Raw genomic sequence first — 23,123 nt, 5'->3', positions numbered from 1 at the left:
AACAGAAACTTAGAGTCAGAGCTAACAGAAACCTAGAGTCAGAGCTAAAAGAAACCTAGTGTCAGAGCTAACAGAAACCTAGAGTCAGAGTTAACAGAAACCTAGTGTCAGACCTAACAGAAACCTAGAGTCAGAGCTAACAGAAACCTAGAGTCAGAGCTAACAGAAACCTAGAGTCAGAGCTAACAGAAACCTAGAGTCAGAGCTAACAGAAACCTAGAGTCAGAGCTAACAGAAACCTAGAGTCAGAGCTAACAGAAACCTAGAAACAGAGCTAACAGAAACCTAGTGTCAGAGCTAACAGAAACCTAGTGTCAGAGTTAACAGAAACCTAGTGTCAGAGTTAACAGAAACCTAGTGTCAGAGTTAACAGAAACCTAGAGTCAGAGCTAACAGAAACCTAGTGTCAGAGCTAACAGAAACCTAGTGTCAGAGCTAACAGAAACCTAGTGTCAGAGCTAACAGAAACCTAGAGTCAGAGCTAACAGAAACCTAGAGTCAGAGCTAACAGAAACCTAGAGTCAGAGCTAACAGAAACCTAGAGTCAGAGCTAACAGAAACCTAGAGTCAGAGCTAACAGAAACCTAGAGTCAGAGCTAACAGAAACCTAGAGTCAGAGCTAACAGAAACCTAGAAACAGAGCTAACAGAAACCTAGTGTCAGAGCTAACAGAAACCTAGAGACAGAGTTAACAGAAACCTAGAGACAGAGTTAACAGAAACCTAGAGATAGAGTTAACAGAAATCTAGAGTCAGAGCTAACAGAAACCTAGAGTCAGAGCTAACAGAAACCTAGAGTCAGAGCTAACAGAAACCTAGAGTCAGAGCTAACAGAAACCTAGAGTCAGAGCTAACAGAAACCTAGTGTCAGAGCTAACAGAAACCTAGTGTCAGAGCTAACAGAAACCTAGTGTCAGAGCTAACAGAAACCTAGTGTCAGAGCTAACAGAAACCTAGAGACAGAGTTAACAGAAACCTAGAGACAGAGTTAACAGAAACCTAGAGACAGAGTTAACAGAAACCTAGAGTCAGAGCTAACAGAAACCTAGAGTCAGAGCTAACAGAAACCTAGAGTCAGAGCTAACAGAAACCTAGATTCAGAGCTAACAGAAACCTAGAGTCAGAGCTAACAGAAACCTAGAGTCAGAGCTAACAGAAACCTAGAGTCAGAGCTAAAAGAAACCTAGTGTCAGAGCTAACAGAAACCTAGAGTCAGGGTTAACAGAAACCTAGAGTCAGAGCTAACAGAAACCTAGAGTCAGAGCTAACAGAAACCTAGAGTCAGAGCTAACAGAAACCTAGAGTCAGAGCTAACAGAAACCTAGAGTCAGAGCTAAAAGAAACCTAGTGTCAGAGCTAACAGAAACCTAGAGTCAGAGTTAACAGAAACCTAGTGTCAGAGCTAACAGAAACCTAGAGTCAGAGCTAACAGAAACCTAGAGTCAGAGCTAACAGAAACCTAGAGTCAGAGCTAACAGAAACCTAGAGTCAGAGCTAACAGAAACCTAGAGTCAGAGCTAAAAGAAACCTAGTGTCAGAGCTAACAGAAACCTAGAGTCAGAGTTAACAGAAACCTAGTGTCAGAGCTAACAGAAACCTAGAGTCAGAGCTAACAGAAACCTAGAGTCAGAGCTAACAGAAACCTAGAGTCAGAGCTAACAGAAACCTAGAGTCAGAGCTAACAGAAACCTAGAGTCAGAGCTAACAGAAACCTAGAGTCAGAGCTAACAGAAACCTAGAAACAGAGCTAACAGAAACCTAGTGTCAGAGCTAACAGAAACCTAGAGACAGAGTTAACAGAAACCTAGTGTCAGAGTTAACAGAAACCTAGAGTCAGAGTTAACAGAAACCTAGAGACAGAGCTAACAGAAACCTAGAGTCAGAGCTAACAGAAACCTAGAGTCAGAGCTAACAGAAACCTAGAGTCAGAGCTAACAGAAACCTAGGGTCAGAGTTAACAGAAACCTAGTCAGAGCTAACAGAAACCTAGAGTCAGAGCTAACAGAAACCTAGAGTCAGAGTTAACAGAAACCTAGAGTCAGAGCTAACAGAAACCTAGAGTCAGAGCTAACAGAAACCTAGAGTCAGAGCTAACAGAAACCTAGAGTCAGAGCTAACAGAAACCTAGAGTCAGAGCTAACAGAAACCTAGTGTCAGAGCTAACAGAAACCTAGAGTCAGAGCTAACAGAAACCTAGAGTCAGAGCTAACAGAAACCTAGAGTCAGAGCTAACAGAAACCTAGAGTCAGAGCTAACAGAAACCTAGAGTCAGAGCTAACAGAAACCTAGAGTCAGAGCTAACAGAAACCTAGAGTCAGAGCTAACAAAAACCTAGAGTCAGAGCTAACAGAAACCTAGTGTCAGAGCTAACAGAAACCTAGAGTCAGAGCTAACAGAAACCTAGAGTCAGAGCTAACAGAAACCTAGAAACAGAGCTAACAGAAACCTAGTGTCAGAGCTAACAGAAACCTAGTGTCAGAGTTAACAGAAACCTAGTGTCAGAGTTAACAGAAACCTAGTGTCAGAGTTAACAGAAACCTAGAGTCAGAGCTAACAGAAACCTAGTGTCAGAGCTAACAGAAACCTAGTGTCAGAGCTAACAGAAACCTAGTGTCAGAGCTAACAGAAACCTAGAGTCAGAGCTAACAGAAACCTAGAGTCAGAGCTAACAGAAACCTAGAGTCAGAGCTAACAGAAACCTAGTGTCAGAGCTAACAGAAACCTAGTGTCAGAGCTAACAGAAACCTAGTGTCAGAGCTAACAGAAACCTAGTGTCAGAGCTAACAGAAACCTAGAGACAGAGTTAACAGAAACCTAGAGACAGAGTTAACAGAAACCTAGAGACAGAGTTAACAGAAACCTAGAGTCAGAGCTAACAGAAACCTAGAGTCAGAGCTAACAGAAACCTAGAGTCAGAGCTAACAGAAACCTAGATTCAGAGCTAACAGAAACCTAGAGTCAGAGCTAACAGAAACCTAGAGTCAGAGCTAACAGAAACCTAGAGTCAGAGCTAAAAGAAACCTAGTGTCAGAGCTAACAGAAACCTAGAGTCAGGGTTAACAGAAACCTAGAGTCAGAGCTAACAGAAACCTAGAGTCAGAGCTAACAGAAACCTAGAGTCAGAGCTAACAGAAACCTAGAGTCAGAGCTAACAGAAACCTAGAGTCAGAGCTAAAAGAAACCTAGTGTCAGAGCTAACAGAAACCTAGAGTCAGAGTTAACAGAAACCTAGTGTCAGAGCTAACAGAAACCTAGAGTCAGAGCTAACAGAAACCTAGAGTCAGAGCTAACAGAAACCTAGAGTCAGAGCTAACAGAAACCTAGAGTCAGAGCTAACAGAAACCTAGAGTCAGAGCTAACAGAAACCTAGAGTCAGAGCTAAAAGAAACCTAGTGTCAGAGCTAACAGAAACCTAGAGTCAGAGTTAACAGAAACCTAGTGTCAGAGCTAACAGAAACCTAGAGTCAGAGCTAACAGAAACCTAGAGTCAGAGCTAACAGAAACCTAGAGTCAGAGCTAACAGAAACCTAGAGTCAGAGCTAACAGAAACCTAGAGTCAGAGCTAACAGAAACCTAGAGTCAGAGCTAACAGAAACCTAGAAACAGAGCTAACAGAAACCTAGTGTCAGAGCTAACAGAAACCTAGAGACAGAGTTAACAGAAACCTAGTGTCAGAGTTAACAGAAACCTAGAGTCAGAGTTAACAGAAACCTAGAGACAGAGCTAACAGAAACCTAGAAACAGAGCTAACAGAAACCTAGAGTCAGAGCTAACAGAAACCTAGAGTCAGAGCTAACAGAAACCTAGAGTCAGAGCTAACAGAAACCTAGAGTCAGAGCTAACAGAAACCTAGGGTCAGAGTTAACAGAAACCTAGTCAGAGCTAACAGAAACCTAGAGTCAGAGCTAACAGAAACCTAGAGTCAGAGTTAACAGAAACCTAGTCAGAGCTAACAGAAACCTAGAGTCAGAGCTAACAGAAACCTAGAGTCAGAGCTAACAGAAACCTAGAGTCAGAGCTAACAGAAACCTAGAGTCAGAGCTAACAGAAACCTAGTGTCAGAGCTAACAGAAACCTAGAGTCAGAGCTAACAGAAACCTAGAGTCAGAGCTAACAGAAACCTAGAGTCAGAGCTAACAGAAACCTAGAGTCAGAGCTAACAGAAACCTAGAGTCAGAGCTAACAGAAACCTAGAGTCAGAGCTAACAGAAACCTAGAGTCAGAGCTAACAAAAACCTAGAGTCAGAGCTAACAGAAACCTAGTGTCAGAGCTAACAGAAACCTAGAGTCAGAGCTAACAGAAACCTAGAGTCAGAGCTAACAGAAACCTAGTGTCAGAGCTAACAGAAACCTAGAGTCAGAGCTAACAGAAACCTAGAGTCAGAGCTAACAGAAACCTAGTGTCAGAGTTAACAGAAACCTAGAGTCAGAGCTAACAGAAACCTAGAGTCAGAGCTAACAGAAACCTAGTGTCAGAGTTAACAGAAACCTAGTGTCAGAGTTAACAGAAACCTAGAGTCAGAGTTAAAGCTGCAATATGTAACTTTTTGGGTGATGATCAAATTTACAAAGAAATGTGTGTTATAGATCTGTCATTCTCATTGAAAGCAAGTCTAAAATGGGGTAGATCTGTTCAATGTGCGCTAATTCTATGCTTCCTATTCTTTTGTTTTTGCATCTTTTACCTACGGTTTTGTACATCATTTTCAAACAGCTGAAAATAAAACATTTCAGTTATGGAAAATATATTTCACAGGGGTTTAGATGGTCCGATGATTCTCCACACGATACTTGCTTGGTTTTGCACATAAACTGATATTAGGCGAACTATTCGAATTTTAGCAACTAGGAAATGTCAGAGTGATTTCTGCAATGTGTCAGCGTGACCAGAAACCCACCAGTGGTTCCTCCTGAACCATCATTTTAGAAAAACTGATAATGTGTATTTGGATACCTGTCCTACGCTGCCCAGTGTCAGTGCCAGACTTCGTGGCTGCAGGGTGAATCTGGGGTAGACCTGCATATGAAAACATGAAAACAATGTACAGTTCATCAGGACTGTATACTATAGTTTTATGGTGTGTTGTGACAATACATCAGGACTGTATACTATAGTTTTATGGTGTGTTGTGACAATACATCAGGACTATATACTATAGTTTTATGGTGTGTTGTGACAGTACATCAGGACTGTATACTATAGTTTTATGGTGTGTTGTGACAGTACATCAGGACTGTATACTATAGTTTTATGGTGTGTTGTGACAGTACATCAGGACTGTATACAGACTGTATACTATAGTTTTATGGTGTGTTGTGACATTACATCAGGACTGTATACAGACTGTATACTATAGTTTTATGGTGTGTTGTGACATTACATCAGGACTGTATACAGACTGTATACTATAGTTTTATGGTGTGTTGTGACATTACATCAGGACTGTATAGACTCTATATTATAGTTTTATGGTGTGTTGTGACATTACATCAGGACTGTATAGACTCTATATTATAGTTTTATGGTGTGTTGTAACAGTTCATCAGGACTGTATACAGACTGTATACTATAGTTTTATGGTGTGTTGTGACAGTACATCAGGACTGTATACTATAGTTTTATGGTGTGTTGTGACAGTACATCAGATAGTTTTATGGTGTGTTGTGTGCATTGCTCTGCTGGGGTTATGATTGGTTGTCTACCTGTAGCTGTTTGTGAGAGGAAGTCCGGACACTCCCACTGCTGTCCACTGCAGACAGGTGAAGACTGACCACTCCCACTGTATGACCCGACACACGGTAACCTACGGAGACGCTGTCCAACGGCCCTGCAGGCCTACTCACACACACGTTTATGTACCAGGTTGACTAAATATTTCACACATCTCTATCCAGTGAAATGTTTCTTAGGAATGTGGACATAACAGACAGAATGTACACACACACACAGGTACTCACTCCACAGTGAGGATGGGTGAGGAGGGGGTCAGTTTGAGGTGCATCAGAGGAAGGTAACGATGTAGGAACGGTTGCCTGTTAGAGTCTAGAACACGCACACGAACCAGAGCACTGTGGTCCACCTCCACCTGACACACACACACACACACACACACACACACACACACACACACACACACACACACACACACACACACACACACACACACACACACACACACACACACACACACACACACACACACCAAATGCGGTGTCCTATATTCCAGCATGGTTGTAAAGACCAACTCTCCTTCATCCAACAGAATGAGAGGACACTCACAATGTCAACAAAGTCTATCTGGAAGTCAGTGATGTCAGAGATGGAGATGGAGGTCACGGCAGGGTCAGCAGAGGTCAAACACAGGTCATAGGCCAGGATGGAGGAGAGGCCGGGCCGCTGGGGAGACACCTAAGAGACATCACAAGCCTGACTTAGCAGCACTCTGTGGACCGTAGTCAGAACTCCTTGGCTATGGCCAGTGTATGTGTGTTAATGGTGAGTTTGTGTGTGTGTTAATGGTGAGTGTGTGTGTGTGTGTGTGTGTGTGTGTGTGTGTGTGTGTGTGTGTGTGTGTGTGTGTGTGTGTGTGTGTATGTGTGTGTGTTAATGGTGAGTTTGTGTGTGTGTCACCTGTACAACATTGCTGTTCTCCAGGTAAGTGATGTTGGCCAGCTCTCTGTCCTGAAGACGAACCAAGAATTGTCCTGAACCCTGAACCAATGTCAGGTTCTCCTAGAGAGAGAGAGATATGAGAGAGAGAGAGAGAGAGAGAGAGAGAGCAGAGGTCATGATCAGATGAGCTCCTGCATTTTTCTGCATTTTCTTTAAAAAAAAATAGATTAGGAGTTAGATAAACTTGGATTTTTTGTCAGGAACACATACTGGATTCTACCCTCTACAACATAACCCCCACTTCAAATCAAAACTTAAAGCCTACAACCTGATTTTCGACGGAATTACGGAATCACCTGGAAGGATCAAATCAAATTTTATTTGTCACATACACATGGTTAGCAGATGTTAATGCGAGTGTAGCGAAATGCTTGTGCTTCTGGTTCCGACAATGCAGTAATAACGAACAAGTAATCTAACTAACAATTCCAAAAAACTACTGTCTTATACACAGTGTAGGGGGATAAAGAATATGTACATAAGGATATATGAATGAGTGATGGTACAGAGCAGCATAGGCAAGATACAGTAGATGATATCGAGTACAGTATAACATATGAGATGAGTATGTAAACAAAGTGGCATAGTTAAAGTGGCTAGTGATACATGTATTACATAAGGATGCAGTCGATGATATAGAGTACAGTATATACGTATGCATATGAGATGAATAATGTAGGGTAAGTAACATTATATAAGGTAGCATTGTTTAAAGTGGCTAGTGATATATTTACATCATTTCCCATCAATTCCCATTATTAAAGTGGCTGGAGTTGAGTCAGTGTCATTGACAGTGTGTTGGCAGCAGCCACTCAATGTTAGTGGTGGCTGTTTAACAGTCTGATGGCCTTGAGACAGAAGCTGTTTTTCAGTCTCTCGGTCCCAGCTTTGATGCACCTGTACTGACCTCGCCTTCTGGATGACAGCGGGGTGAACAGGCAGTGGCTCGGGTGGTTGATGTCCTTGATGATCTTTATGGCCTTCCTGTAGCATCGGGTGGTGTAGGTGTCCTGGAGGGCAGGTAGTTTGCCCCCGGTGATGCGTTGTGCAGACCTCACTACCCTCTGGAGAGCCTTACGGTTGCAGTTGCCATACCAGCTGGTGATACAGCCCGCCAGGATGCTCTCGATTGTGCATCTGTAGAAGTTTGTGAGTGCTTTTGGTGACAAGCCAAATTTCTTCAGCCTCCTGAGGTTGAAGAGGCGCTGCTGCGCCTTCTTCACGATGCTGTCTGTGTGAGTGGACCAATTCAGTTTGTCTGTGATGTGTATGCCGAGGAACTTAAAACTTGCTACCCTCTCCACTACTGTTCCATCGATGTGGATAGGGGGGTGTTCCCTCTGCTGTTTCCTGAAGTCCACAATCATCTCCTTAGTTTTGTTGACGTTGAGTGTGAGGTTATTTTCCTGACACCACACTCCGAGGGCCCTCACCTCCTCCCTGTAGGCCGTCTCGTCGTTGTTGGTAATCAAGCCTACCACTGTTGTGTCGTCCGCAAACTTGATGATTGAGTTGGAGGCGTGCGTGGCCACGCAGTCGTGGGTGAACAGGGAGTACAGGAGAGGGCTCAGAACGCACCCTTGTGGGGCCCCAGTGTTGAGGATCAGCGGGGAGGAGATGTTGTTGCCTACCCTCACCACCTGGGGGCGGCCCGTCAGGAAGTCCAGTACCCAGTTGCACTGGCCGGGGTCGAGACCCAGGGTCTCGAGCTTGATGACGAGCTTGGAGGGTACTATGGTGTTGAATGCCGCGCTGTAGTCGATGAACAGCATTCTCACATAGGTATTCCTCTTGTCCAGATGGGTTAGGGCAGTGTGCAGTGTGGTTGAGATTGCATCGTCTGTGGACCTATTTGGGCGGTAAGCAAATTGGAGTGGGTCTAGGTGTCAGGTAGGGTGGAGGTGATATGGTCCTTGACTAGTCTCTCAAAGCACTTCATGATGACGGATGTGAGTGCTACGGGGCGGTAGTCGTTTAGCTCAGTTACCTTAGCTTTCTTGGGAACAGGAACAATGGTGGCCCTCTTGAAGCATGTGGGAACAGCAGACTGGTATAGGGATTGATTGAATATGTCCGTAAACACACCGGCCAGCTGGTCTGCGCATGCTCTGAGGGCGCGGCTGGGGATGCCGTCTGGGCCTGCAGCCTTGCGAGGGTTAACACGTTTAAATGTCTTACTCACCTCGGCTGCAGTGAAGGAGAGACCGCATGTTTTCGTTGCAGGCCGTGTCAGTGGCACAGTATTGTCCTCAAAGCGGGCAAAAAAGTTATTTAGTCTGCCTGGGAGCAAGACATCCTGGTCCGTGACTGGGCTGGATTTCTTCCTGTAGTCTGTGACTGACTGTAGACCCTGCCACATGCCCCTTGTGTCTGAGCCGTTGAATTGAGATTCTACTTTGTCTCTGTACTGGCGCTTAGCTTGTTTGATAGCCTTGCGGAGGGAATAGCTGCACTGTTTGTATTCGGTCATGTTACCAGACACCTTGCCCTGATTAAAAGCAGTGGTTCGCGCTTTCAGTTTCACACGAATGCTGCCATCAATCCACGGTTTCTGGTTAGGGAATGTTTTAATCGTTGCTATGGGAACGACATCTTCAATGCACGTTCTAATGAACTCGCACACCGAATCAGCGTATTCGTCAATGTTGTTATCTGACGCAATACGAAACATCTCCCAGTCCACGTGATGGAAGCAGTCTTGGAGTGTGGAGTCAGCTTGGTCGGACCAGCGTTGGACAGACCTCAGCGTGGGAGCCTCTTGTTTTAGTTTCTGTCTGTAGGCAGGGATCAACAAAATGGAGTCGTGGTCAGCTTTTCCGAAAGGGGGGCGGGGCAGGGCCTTATATGCGTCGCGGAAGTTAGAGTAACAATGATCCAAGGTCTTTCCACCCCTGGTTGCGCAATCGATATGCTGATAAAATTGAGGGAGTCTTGTTTTCAGATTAGCCTTGTTAAAATCCCCAACTACAATGAATGCAGCCTCCGGATAAATCGTTTCCAGTTTGCAGAGAGTTAAATAAAGTTCGTTCAGAGCCATCGATGTGTCTGCTTGGGGGGGGATATATACGGCTGTGATTATAATCGAAGAGAATTCTCTTGGTAGATAATGCGGTCTACATTTGATTGTGAGGAATTCTAAATCAGGTGAACAGAAGGATTTGAGTTCCTGTATGTTTCTTTCATCACACCATGTCACGTTGGCCATAAGGCATACGCCCCCGCCCCTCTTCTTACCAGAAAGATGTTTGTTTCTGTCGGCCCGATGCGTGGAGAAACCCGTTGGCTGCACCGCTTCGGATAGCGTCTCTCCGGTGAGCCATGTTTCCGTGAAGCAAAGACGTTACAGTCTCTGATGTCCCTCTGGAATGCTATCTTTGCTCGGATTTCATCAACCTTGTTGTCAAGAGACTGGACATTGGCAAGAAGAATGCTAGGGAGTGGTGCACGGTGTGCCCGTCTCCGGAGTCTGACCAGAAGACCGCCTCGTTTCCCTCTCTTTCGGAGTCGTTTTTTTGGGTCGCTGCATAGGATCCACTCCGTTGTACTGTTTGTAAGGCAGAACACAGGATCCGCGTCGCGAAAAACATATTCTTGGTCGTACTGATGGTGAGTTGACGCTGATCTTATATTCAGTAGTTCTTCTCGACTGTATGTAATGAAGCCTAAGATGACCTGGGGTACTAATGTAAGAAATAACACGTAAAAAAACAAAAAACTGCATAGTTTCCTAGGAACGCGAAGCGAGGCTGCCATCTCTGTCGGCGCCGGAAGTACAGACTCTATTATTACTCTATACAGCAAATTCTCTGGAAAACAACAGAAACCTGAAAACACCATCGAACCTGGAACTGAGTGAGTTTAGTCTGAAACTATATTTTATCTCCAAAAGCCAAGAAGAAAAATACACAACATTACTTTATAAGGACTGAATTCTAACATAATTCTGCCAAGCTTGATACAGCTTCAACTAGCACTGACGTGTCAAGTGAGAGGTGTCAAAGCCCATTAGCCCAACAATGGCAGGAGAGTCACACAGTCTACCCCAACCAAATGGAGAGGCCTTAGAAGCTCCCTCCCGCTGTTCAGAGGTAATTAAAATACAGTACCCTGTGCATGTAAAGAATGATAAAGCAAGAAAAGATTACAAAATGAAGCTCCTTATGGAAAATCAAGAGACACTTTTTGCTGACTATTACAAAAATGGGAACATCAGCAACCTTATCTTCCACACAAACCATCCCCTGGCATGGCACAGTGCTATATTAGCACACTACCCCTTTGTTAAGAGAGGTGGGGTTAACGAGGGGTGGAAACTCAGAATACTTGATAACGAGGACTCTGAGTCAGGTAATATAAATATCTATAAGTCTGGAACAGTAATGGTACAGGGTAACCCCAAACAGTTTCAGCTGGACTTTCACCTAATCAAAGAATTAGCCCAGCAGGAGAAGCTCTCCCTTGATAAAGATACCCCCACCCCGAGCGGGTCAGACCAGACCTCTTCATTATGTAACCCCACAGACGAGCAACCCCCAGCGGAGAGTCAACCTCCCAGCACAGATTACCACTCCCTCATTGAAATGAAGGACACATTCACCCAGCTGGAGGTAAGGCAGGTGGAGCTGGAACAGCAGGTGATTACACTTCAGTCAGCACAGACCCAGACAACAGTCCAGCACAACAACACCCCCTTAACCAGACCCGGAATGCTGGAGGTGGAGAGAGACATATCTGCACTCTGGACAGTGGTGAGACAACTTCAACAGGAGAAAGAGCAGGATCAGGAGAAGAACAGAGCACTAGAGGAGAGGATCAGACTGCTGGTGGAGGAGAGGTTGAGGGGGATGGCGGAGAGGTTGAGGGGGACGGCGTATGACAGAGAACAACCCACTAGAGAGGTGGCCACCCCCACAGAGAAGCCAGCAGAACAGCCCATCCGACAAAAGTCTCGACAGCACAGCAGAACAGTCCACACCAGACCCTGACCATAGCGTCGACATCACAGCAGAACAGACAAATGAAGAACCCCAAGCCCAGCGGCTCTCACCCCCTCTGAGCACCCCCCCTGTCAGCCACCCTGATAGCCCTTCTGACAACCCCCCCACACCCACTGAGGACAAACACAAGACCCAGATTGTACTACTTATGGACTCAAATGGGAAATATATAGAAGAAAAAAACCTTTTCCCCAAACACAGTGTGTCTAAACTCTGGTGTCCAAACACCCAGCGCGCCCTCGACCTTCTGTCTGAGGACCAACTAGGCTCACCTAGCCACATAATAATACACACAGGCACAAACGACCTGAGAGCACAGCAGGAAAGGGTGGCCACAGCACTGAAGGGAGTGATTGAAAAGGCACCTTCTACTTTTCCCAACGCACAAGTGGTTATCTCCACCCTTCTACCACGAAAATACTTCCACCCTGCCACAATACAGCGGGTAAACGCAAGTATTTCCCATGACTGTGCCTCAAAACTGTTTTCCTGGCCCACCACTCCACCCTGGACTTGAACAGCCTCTATGACCAGGTCCACCTCTACAAAGCAGCAGTGCCCACCTCTGCCCGAACTCTAAAGGACATCGCTCTCAAACGTATCCCCAACACTTCACACAGGAGCAACAGATCAATAGACACCCCACCCAGACCAGCGAGACACCCTCCCAGACCTGCAGGACCCCCCCTGGACCTACACATAGAGGACCCACGCCAAGCGGAATTACATCCAGACCACAGCACCCCCAGACACATCCACACCCCCACCCCAACCAATCAACACCCCCCCACGTCAACCATGCCCACACCCCATTTAGGCCCCCTCAGATCAGACCTATGCCACTTCTGCCCACCCCATGCACCCCACCCCCGCAAAGAGGGCCTCAACATGGAAGCCACACATACGCCCAGGTAGTGAGCGGGCAAACAGTCCCAACCCCCACTCTCACACTCGCCCAAGCCAATGGCATGTACCAGATGCTCAGCAGGCTCTGCTCACACTTACTGGCCTGAGGCCAAACCACGACCAACAACATTGGACACTTTATGGAACAAAAAGCCTTCACTATATCATCCTGGAATATCCAAGGCCTGAGGTCATCTGCCTTTGGCCTAAAGAGCAGGAACCCGGACTTCACCAAATAAATCGGTAATACAGACATTGTCATCCTGCAAGAAACCTGGTATAGTGGAGACGGACCCACTGGTTGCCCTCTAGGTTACAGAGAGCTGGTAGTCCCATAGACTCCTATGGTAGGTACACCTATAGCTCATATCTTGGCAGTAGTACTGTAGACTACTTTATCACTGACCTCAACCCAGAGTCTCTCAGAGCGTTCACAGTCAGCCCACTGACATCCCTATCAGACCACAGCAAAATCACAGTCTACTTAAACAGAGCAATACTCAATCATGATGCATCAAAGCCAAAGTAACTGAGTAACATTAAGAAATGCTATAGATGGAAGGAATGCAGTTTGGAAACCTACCAAAAAACAATTAGGCAACAACAAATTCAATCCCTTTTAGACAATTTCCTGGGTAAAAAGGTGTAAACTTGGCAGTAGAAAATCTTACAAGTATATTTGACCTCTCAGCTTCCCTATCAAATCTAAAATTTCAAATAGAAAACCGAAGAAAATGAACAATAATGACAAATGGTTTGATGAAGAATGCAAAAATCTAAGAAAGAAATTGAGAAACCTGTCCAACCAAAAACATAGAGACCCGGAAAACCTGAGTCTACGCCTTCACTATGGTGAATCACTAAAACAATACAGAAATACACTACGGAAAAAGAAGGAACAGCATGTCAGAAATCAGCTCAATGTAATTGAAGAATCCATAGACTCTAACCACTTCTGGGAAAATTGGAAAACACTAAACAAATAACAACACAAAGAATGATCTATCCAAAATGGGTAAACCACTTTTCCAATCGTTTTGGCTCTATAACAAAGAATAAAGAGCAAAAACATATACAGGATCAAATACAAATCTAAGAATCAACTATTAAAGACTACCAGAACCCACTGGATTCTCCAATTACATTGAATGAGTTACAGGACAAAATAAAAACCCTCCAACCCAAAAAGGTAGGTGGTGTTGATGGTATCCTCAATGAAATGATAAAATATACAGACAACAAATTCCAATTGACTATACTAAAACTCTTTAACATCCTCCTTAGCTCTGGCATATTCCCCAATATTTGGAACCAAGGACTGATCACCCCAATCCACAAAAATTAAGACAAATTTGACCCCAATAACTACCGTGGGATACGCGTCAACAGCAACCTTGGGAAAATCCTCTGCATTATCATTAACAGCAGACTCGTACATTTCCTCAATGAAAACAATGTACTGAGCAAATGTCAAATTGGCGTTTTACCAAATTACCATACAACAGACAATGTATTCACCCTGCACACCCTAATTGACAACCAAACAAACCAAAACAAAGGCAAAGTCTTCTCATGCTTTTTGTTGATTTCAAAAAAGCCTTCGACTCAATTTGGCATGAGGGTCTGCTATACAAATTGATGGAAAGTGGTGTTGGGGGTGAAACATACAACATTATAAAATCCATGTACACAAACAACAAGTGTGCGGTTAAAATTGGCAAAAAACGAGACAGAGCACGTGATGCTGCGGTGCTGAGCAGACGTTGACAAACCTAGCTCTTCAAAGTTAGTCTATTATTACCTATATAACAACATTGAAACAATATTCTAACATCGGCTGATAAGTTGTCAAGTACTTACCTTCCCAAAGATCGATGGACCGAGAGGCAAGAAGGACGACCAAAACGTAGTTGATTCCCAAGATAACGATAACGTTCCAGCTAGCAAGATTAGCATTAGCCCTCATAACTCAGACGACAGTTCCAGACTGTTGCTCTCAGCAGCCTCTTGCGAGCCTGCCGACATGCTGGCTACTCTCCTCCGGGAAATTCAGGATGGTAACAAAGTTCTTTCTATGAAAATTGATAAGAAATCGGCTGAACTCCATTCTTCCATTGACGACCTGAAATCCTCCATGAATGATCTCCTTTTGAGAACGACTGAGGCAGAGTTGTGCATTAGCACAGTTGAAGATACCATCACTCGACATGACCAGGTCTTGATACAACTGCAAAAGGACAATGCCTACCTCAAAAACAAGGTAGATCAGATGGAGAACCAGAGTAGACGTAGTAATATCCGTGTGGTGGGATTGAAAGAGGACAGCGAGGTCCGTGACCCGGTCCGTTTCTTCACTCAATGGATCCCGGATGTCCTAGGCATAATCAACTTCACCAAGCCACTGGAAATCGAACACGCCCACAGAACATCAGCGCCGAAACCCCGGTCAAATGAGCCCCCACGAGCCGTCCTGATCAGGTTCCTCCGTTTCCAAGACAGAGAGAAGATACTGCAACTCGCAAGAGTCAAAGGGGACATCACCATCGATGGAAAGAGGGTCAGCCTTTTCCCAGATATGAGCGCGGATCTCACCAGACGTCGCAAGCAGTTCAGACCTGCCACCAAAGCACTGAAGGAGAAGAACATCACCGGCTACCTCATCCACCCTGCGCGGATGAAAGTTCAGTACAAAGGCCGAAGCCATCTCTTCAACACACCGGGAGAAGTGCACACTTTTCTCAAAGAACTGAACAACGTCTGAGCCAGGACGGTCTCTCTGGGGGATAAAATGCAGTTTGTTTGTTTTCTCTTATCTGGACTAAACTGCTGGTATCTCCCGGTCACTATAATTGATTTGTACATTTTCAACTAACTGTATCTTTCCGGGGTGAGTTCTATTACATTTACAGGAGAGTACATTTTGGTTTAGTCCATATCCACTGGGCGATGCAATAAGTGGGCTTAGGCCCACTGCTTTCCCCCTCATTTATGTTAATCTTTCGGAAAAGAGACTCAAGCAGCCCTTACCGTGGGCAGTAAATATTCAGCCATAAATATCTATTCACAACATTTGTTTTCAACTTAGAGAGCTCGCAGGTTTTAGTTTCCGCCAAGGTTTAGCTAGTAAGAGCAAGATGGAAAGCGAGCAGCAACGTATCTCTACAAGTGTATTCATGTTTGATTGTTGGGATTGTTGTTTTAGTCTGACAATCGGGGTGGGTGGGATTTAAAAAATGTTATGTTTATTGTTTCCTTCCTAAAGAGACACATAGGTCACTTCTGTGTTCAAACCAAAGTTGAAACATTTCCTAACTATCTACATATGATAGATTTCCATTCAGTTACATATTTGAAACCCAACCTATGCTTAATCCACTAAAATATGTCACATTCAACGTAAAAGGTCTTAACAGCCCGATTAAAAGGAAAAGAGTCTATACATACCTTAAGGAATTAAAGGCTGACATTGTGTTTTTACAAGAAACACATCTTACAGCCAGTGAACACAAGAAATTGAAGAGGGAATGGGTAGGACAAGTTTTTGCATCCTCTTAACTCCAAAGCAAGAGGAACTGCAATTTTGCTAAGTAGAAACATCCCCTTCTGCGTCCCTATTGAATATTTATGCTCCTAACTTCGATGACCATATGTTTATTCAGAATGTCTTCCTTCGGGTCACTCAAGCACCACCAGGATGGCTACTGGTTGGAGGAGATTTTAATTTTCGTTTAGATACAGTTCTTGATAGGTCCTCTGATAAACCCTCACTTCTTACCAAAGCCGACAAGTTCACTATGTCATTCATGAAAGATCTCAATTTACTAGACATCTGGAGACAGTTGCACCCACAGGATAGGGACTACTCTTTTTATTCACACCCACACAAGACACACACACAGATAACTTTTTACTTTCGACACAACTGTTTCATAGAGTGTTAGATGTCGAGTATCTCCCCAGATTGCTTAGTGACCATTCTCCTCTGGTATTATCAATCTCCATTCCTACCAAGGTAAATGGAGCATATAGATGGAGACTAAATTCTACACTCCTAAAGCAACCTGAATTTTGTGCATTCATCAAAGAGCAGATCAATATTTTTACTTTGACAAACAAACCCTCGGCTCCTGACAGTTTCATTCTTTGGGACACATTGAAGGCCTATCTGAGGGGACAGATAATTTCCTATACTAAAGGGCTGAAGAGAAAACACGGTGCGGAACTGAGTGCCCTTGAATCTGAAATCTCTGAGCTAGAGAAAACCTACCAAAGAGGCCCGACTAAAGATCTATACAGGCTTTTGGTAAATAAAAACTGAAATATAATATTCTGAACACATATCAAGCTGAGAGGGCCATCACTAAATCAAAACCGCGTTATTACGAGCTTGGAGAGAAAGCTCACAAAGTGTTGGCATGGCAACTGAAAGCAGAGGAAAGTAAGAGGACAATTACTGCTATAGAAACTCTTACTAATGAGATATCTTTCGACCCTACTGAAATTAATAATACTTTTAAGAAATACTATGAAGACCTCTACACTTCCCAATCAAGCGATGATCTATCAGAGATCGACTCCTTTCTCTCCTCTCTCAACCTCCCATGCTTGTCATGGGAAGACAACGAGCGCCTGAGTGAACACTTCTCAGTTCCTGAATTGTTGGAGGCCATTTTATTTACCTTTATTTAACCAGGTAGGCAAGTTGAGAACAAGTTCTCATTTACAATTGCGACCTGGCCAAGATAAAGCAAAGCAGTTCGACAGATAAAACGACACAGAGTTACACATGGAGTAAAAACAAACATACAGTCAATAATGCAGTATAAACAAGTCTATATACAATGTGAGCAAATGAGGTGAGAAGGGAGGTAAAGGCAAAAAAGGCCATGATGGCAAAGTAAATACAATATAGCAAGTAAAATACTGGAATGGTAGTTTTGCAATGGAAGAATGTGCAAAGTAGAAATAAAAAAATAATGGGGTGCAAAGGAGCAAAATAAATTAATTAATTAAAATTAAATACAGTTGGGAAAGAGGTAGTTGTTTGGGCTAAATTATAGGTGGGCTATGTACAGGTGCAGTAATCTGTGAGCTGCTCTGACAGTTGGTGCTTAAAGCTAGTGAGGGAGATAAGTGTTTCCAGTTTCAGAGATTTTTGTAGTTCGTTCCAGTCATTGGCAGAAGAGAACTGGAAGGAGAGGCGGCCAAAGAAAGAATTGGTTTTGGGGGTGACTAGAGAGATATACCTGCTGGAGCGTGTGCTACAGGTGGGAGATGCTATGGTGACCAGCGAGCTGAGATAAGGGGGGACTTTACCTAGCAGGGTCTTGTAGATGACATGGAGCCAGTGGGTTTGGCGACGAGTATGAAGCGAGGGCCAGCCAACGAGAGCGTACAGGTCGCAATGGTGGGTAGTATATGGGGCTTTGGTGATAAAACGGATTGCACTGTGATAGACTGCATCCAATTTGTTGAGTAAGGTATTGGAGGCTATTTTGTAAATGACATCGCCAAAGTCGAGGATTGGTAGGATGGTCAGTTTTACAAGGGTATGTTTGGCAGCATGAGTGAAGGATGATTTGTTGCGAAATAGGAAGCCAATTCTAGATTTAACTTTGGATTGGAGATGTTTGATATGGGTCTGGAAGGAGAGTTTACAGTCTAACCAGACACCTAAGTATTTGTAGTTGTCCACGTATTCTAAGTCAGAGCCGTCCAGAGTAGTGATGTTGGACAGGCGGGTAGGTGCAGGTAGCGATCGGTTGAAGAGCATGCATTTAGTTTTACTTGTATTTAAGAGCAATTGGAGGCCACGGAAGGAGAGTTGTATGGCATTGAAGCTTGCCTGGAGGGTTGTTAACACAGTGTCCAAAGAAGGGCCGGAAGTATACAGAATGGTGTCGTCTGCGTAGAGGTGGATCAGGGACTCACCAGCAGCAAGAGCGACCTCATTGATGTATACAGAGAAGAGAGTCGGTCCAAGAATTGAACCCTGTGGCACCCCCATAGAGACTGCCAGAGGTCCGGACAGCAGACCCTCCGATTTGACACACTGAACTCTATCAGAGAAGTAGTTGGTGAACCAGGCGAGGCAATCATAATAATCATAATCATAATCATTAAATCCTTACCTTACCTAAATAAATCTCCTGGGGAGGATGACTTCCCTCCAGAGTTCTATAAAGAATTTAGGGAGCTGTTGGTCCCCTACCTTATGGAGGTACTTAAAAAAGCCAGGGAAGACAACTGCTTTCCAGTCTTTCTCTCAAGCAGTGATTACTGTAATCCACAAGAAAGGGAAAAACCCGCTAAAGTGCGCCTCCTATAGACCAATCTCTCTCCTTAACACAGATTGTAAACTGGTCACCAAGATGCTATCTAAGAGACTGGAGTCATGTCTTCCCCTGTTGGTCAACACAGATCAGACTGGCTTCATAATTAATAGATTGTCCTCCAATAATCTCAGAAGGTTCTTTGATATAATTCACCTTGCAAAAACAAAATACCTAGTGTCGCAGTCTCCCTCGACGCTGAAAAGGCCTTTGATAGGGTTGAATGGCCATACCTCTCGCATCTTGTAAAAGTTCGGTTTAGGTACCGTGTTTGTAAATTTGATAAAATCACTCTACAAATCTCCTAAAGCTAGGATTGCTACCAATGGGATTACTTCCTCCACTTTCCCTCTTTATAGGGGGAACAGACAAGGTTGCCCAATTAGCCCCCACCTCTTTGCCCTCGCCATCGAACCGTTGGCTGAGGCTATTAGAACGTGCCCTGACATACATGGCTTTGAGGTGGGCCCCCATACCCATAAATGATCACTCTTTGCAGACGACCTTACCTTATTTCTAACAAACCCAGAACACTCCCTCTCTCACTTGCAGATCCTACTACAGTGTTATAGTTCTTTCTCTGGATATAAGGTCAATTTTGATAAAAGCGAAATATTACCGTTGTCTGTCTTTGACCATCATATCATCAAGCACAAGTTTCCTTTTAGATGGTCGCCTATGGGCTTCACATATTTGGGCATAATGGTGGATGGTAATCTGAACAACCTCTATGAACTCAATCTGGCCAGTTTGTTGCAAAAGGTGGAGGGTGACCTTTGTAAATGGATGGACTTACCTCTCACTCTACTGGGTAGAATCAATGTAATTAAAATGAATGTCCTGCCCAGATTTCTATATCTGTTTCAATCTCTCCCTATCCCTGTGCCCGCAGCATTCTTTTCCTCTCTAGACAAGCTGACCAGACGGTATATCTGGCACGGCAAAACCCCTAGGGTTGGTCTGGATAAACTGACCTTTGATTACAGTTAAGGGGGCTTAAACCTCCCCAATTTTAGAATGTACTACTGGACTGCACAGTGTAGGTTTCTGGCTCAGAGGATTGACAATGGTCCCTCTCCCTCATGGTTGAACATTGAAAAGCTTGAGGTAAATGATGACACTGGGGCAGAATTGTTTTACAAATGGGACAGAAAATCTATAAAAACCATCACAGACAACCCTTTAATCATACATTCTGTCCTGGCATTGTGCAAACTGCAGAGTTGTTCAGACGATGGGGATTTATTTCCCCTAAAACCCCTTTATGGAACAATAGATTGATTCCTATGTTTTTCCAGAATAGTAACTTTAGACCATGGTCTGATAAGTGTACCACTCTTCTGGAACATTGTTACGAGGAGGGAGTTCTCATGCCTTTTGATCAGCTGAAACAGAAATACCACTTGCCTAACAGGGACTTCTTTAGCTACCTACAACTACGAAACTTTATTAGGGTGACTCAAGGTACAATGGAACCTACCTAAGATGTCACCTATTGATCAACTCTGCCACGCAGACCAACCACTGTTCAAGACCATTTCCCGTGTCTTATGTCAGGACTAACACTGCCTGAGCTAGATAAACCCAGACTAAGATGGGAAAAAGATCTGGATCTTGATCTTGATGAGGGTCTATGGAGTGACCTATGCAGGGATGGTGTTACATCCACATTGAACTCCAGATACAGACTGATCCAGTTAAATTTCCTCCATCAGCTCTATATCACCCCATCTAGACTGCACAAGTTCAACTCTGATATCTCCTCCCTATGTTTTAGATGTGGCTCAGATGAAGGAACATTCCTTAATTCCACTTGGCAGTGTTCAAAACTACACGGTTTCTGGCAGGGGGTATGCGATACCATATCCTCAATTCACAGGGTTGCATTCCCTTTAGACCCGGAGGTCTGTCTACTGGGCAACTTTACGAACACCAATCTTAGGCAAAGCCATACTATAAAGCTAACAGAAATATTGGTAGCGATTGCCAAGAAATGTATTGCCTTGAAATGGAAATTGGATTCCTCCCTGCCAGTTGCAATGTGGCTATCGGAAGTTAATAGTTGTATCCCACTGGAGAAAATCACTTACTGCTTGAGGAATAAGTTAGACATTTTACCGAATTTGGCAACCTTTTATTGACTATATGGAGAATCTCCCCCCACATCTCATTGATTGAATCTCTATATAATCCTCACATAATATTTCACACGTCATGTATAATATGTAGCTTACGGCAGGTGACCATATGATCCAATGTCTCATTTTTTATTGTATGTTTGTATATATAATTATATATATATATTTTTTTTACGCTCGTCTTTTACTGTCACTTTGTCCTATTGTTGTCTAATATCCTTTCACTTTTGTTTTGAATGTTCTTAATTGGAAAATGCAAAAATAAAAATACAAATTTGAAAGTAAAAATGTGAAGAAAAAAAACATTTCTTCACACAGGGCCGTGGGGTGAGACAGGGATGCAGCTTAAGCCCCACCCTCTTCAACATATATATCAACGAATTGGCGCGGGCACTAGAAAAGTCTGCAGCACCCGGCCTCACCCTACTAGAATCTGAAGTCAAATGTCTACTGTTTGCTGATGATCTGGTGCTTCTGTCACCAACCAAGGAGGGCCTACAGCAGCACCTAGATCTTCTGCACAGATTCTGCCAGACCTGGGCCCTGACAGTAAATCTCAGTAAGACCAAAATAATGGTGTTCCAAAAAAGGTCCAGTCACCAGGACCACAAATACAAATTCCATCTAGACACTGTTGCCCTAGAACACACAAAAAACTATACATACCTTGGCCTAAACATCAGCGCCACAGGTAACTTCCACAAAGCTGTGAACGATCTGAGAGACAAGGCAAGAAGGGCATTCTATGCCATCAAAAGGAACATAAAATTCAACATACCAATTACGATCTGGCTAAAAATACTTGAATCAGTCACAGAGCCCATTGCCCTTTATGGTTGTGAGGTCTGGGGTCTGCTCACCAACCAAGAATTCACAAAATGGGACAAACACCAAATTGAGACTCTGCATGCAGAATTCTGCAAAAATATATATTGTGTACAACGTAGAACACCAAATAATGTATGCAGAGCAGAATTAGGCCGATACCCACAAATTATCAAAATCCAGAAAAGAGCCGTTAAATTCTACAACCACCTAAAAGAAAGCGATTCCCAAACCTTCCATAACAAAGCCATCACCTACAGAGAGATGACCCTGGAGAATAGTCCCCTAAGCAAGCTGGTCCTGGGGCTCTGTTCACAAACACAAACACAAACACAACCCAAAGAGCCCCAGGACAGCAACACAATTAGACCCAAGCAAATCATGATTAAAAAAAGAGTTCTTTCCAATGTGTCAAGTAATTAACAAAAAAACACAGCAAACTAGAATGCTATTTGGCCCTAAACAGAGAGTACACAGTGGCAGAATACCTGACCACTGTGACTGACCCTAAACAGAGAGTACACAGTGGCAGAATACCTGACCACTGTGACTGACCCTAAACAGAGAGTACACAGTGGCAGAATACCTGACCACTGTGACTGGCCCTAAACAGAGAGTACACAGTGGCAGAATACCTGACCACTGTGACTGGCCCTAAACAGAGAGTACACAGTGGCAGAATACCTGACCACTGTGACTGGCCCTAAACAGAGAGTACACAGTGGCAGAATACCTGACCACTGTGACTGGCCCTAAACAGAGAGTACACAGTGGCAGAATACCTGACCACTGTGACTGGCCCTAAACAGAGAGTACACAGTGGCAGAATACCTGACCACTGTGACTGACCCTAAACAGAGAGTACACAGTGGCACAATACCTGACCACTGTGACTGACCCTAAACAGAGAGTACACAGTGGCAGAATACCTGACCACTGTGACTGGCCCTAAACAGAGAGTACACAGTGGCAGAATACCTGACCACTGTGACTGGCCCTAAACAGAGAGTACACAGTGGCAGAATACCTGACCACTGTGACTGACCCAAACTTAAGGAAAGCTTTGCGTTACGGTTTTCTAGGTGTGAAGGATAGTCGGAACAAAATGCAGCGTGTAGATTGCGATCCATGTTTAATGAATAACGTGAAACACGAATAAACACAAAACACTACAAAACAAAGAACGTAACGAAAACCGAAACAGCCTATACTTGTGTAAATAAACAAAGAGACAGGAACAACGACACTAAGGA

At 44.0% G+C, this 23,123-nt stretch overlaps 1 protein-coding gene across 1 annotated transcript in view; it reads right to left on the bottom strand.

Moving 5' to 3' along the window:
- LOC109882328 (nuclear pore membrane glycoprotein 210-like) overlaps positions 1 to 23,123 on the bottom strand; it is a 35,431-nt gene that overhangs the window by 10,693 nt on the left and 1,615 nt on the right. Inside the window, exons 4-8 of the mRNA XM_031837541.1 lie at positions 6,631 to 6,732; positions 6,280 to 6,408; positions 5,958 to 6,085; positions 5,703 to 5,835; positions 4,954 to 5,016 (exon numbers count right to left, since the gene is read on the bottom strand). Of these exons, the coding sequence (XP_031693401.1) occupies positions 4,954 to 5,016; positions 5,703 to 5,835; positions 5,958 to 6,085; positions 6,280 to 6,408; positions 6,631 to 6,732 (555 nt within the window). The remainder of the gene's footprint in view (positions 1 to 4,953; positions 5,017 to 5,702; positions 5,836 to 5,957; positions 6,086 to 6,279; positions 6,409 to 6,630; positions 6,733 to 23,123) is intronic.

This window comes from Oncorhynchus kisutch, linkage group LG2 (genome assembly GCF_002021735.2).
Source record: "Oncorhynchus kisutch isolate 150728-3 linkage group LG2, Okis_V2, whole genome shotgun sequence".
Classification (NCBI taxonomy): Eukaryota; Metazoa; Chordata; class Actinopteri; order Salmoniformes; family Salmonidae; genus Oncorhynchus; species Oncorhynchus kisutch.
This window is presented reverse-complemented; position numbering and strand designations above follow the sequence as displayed.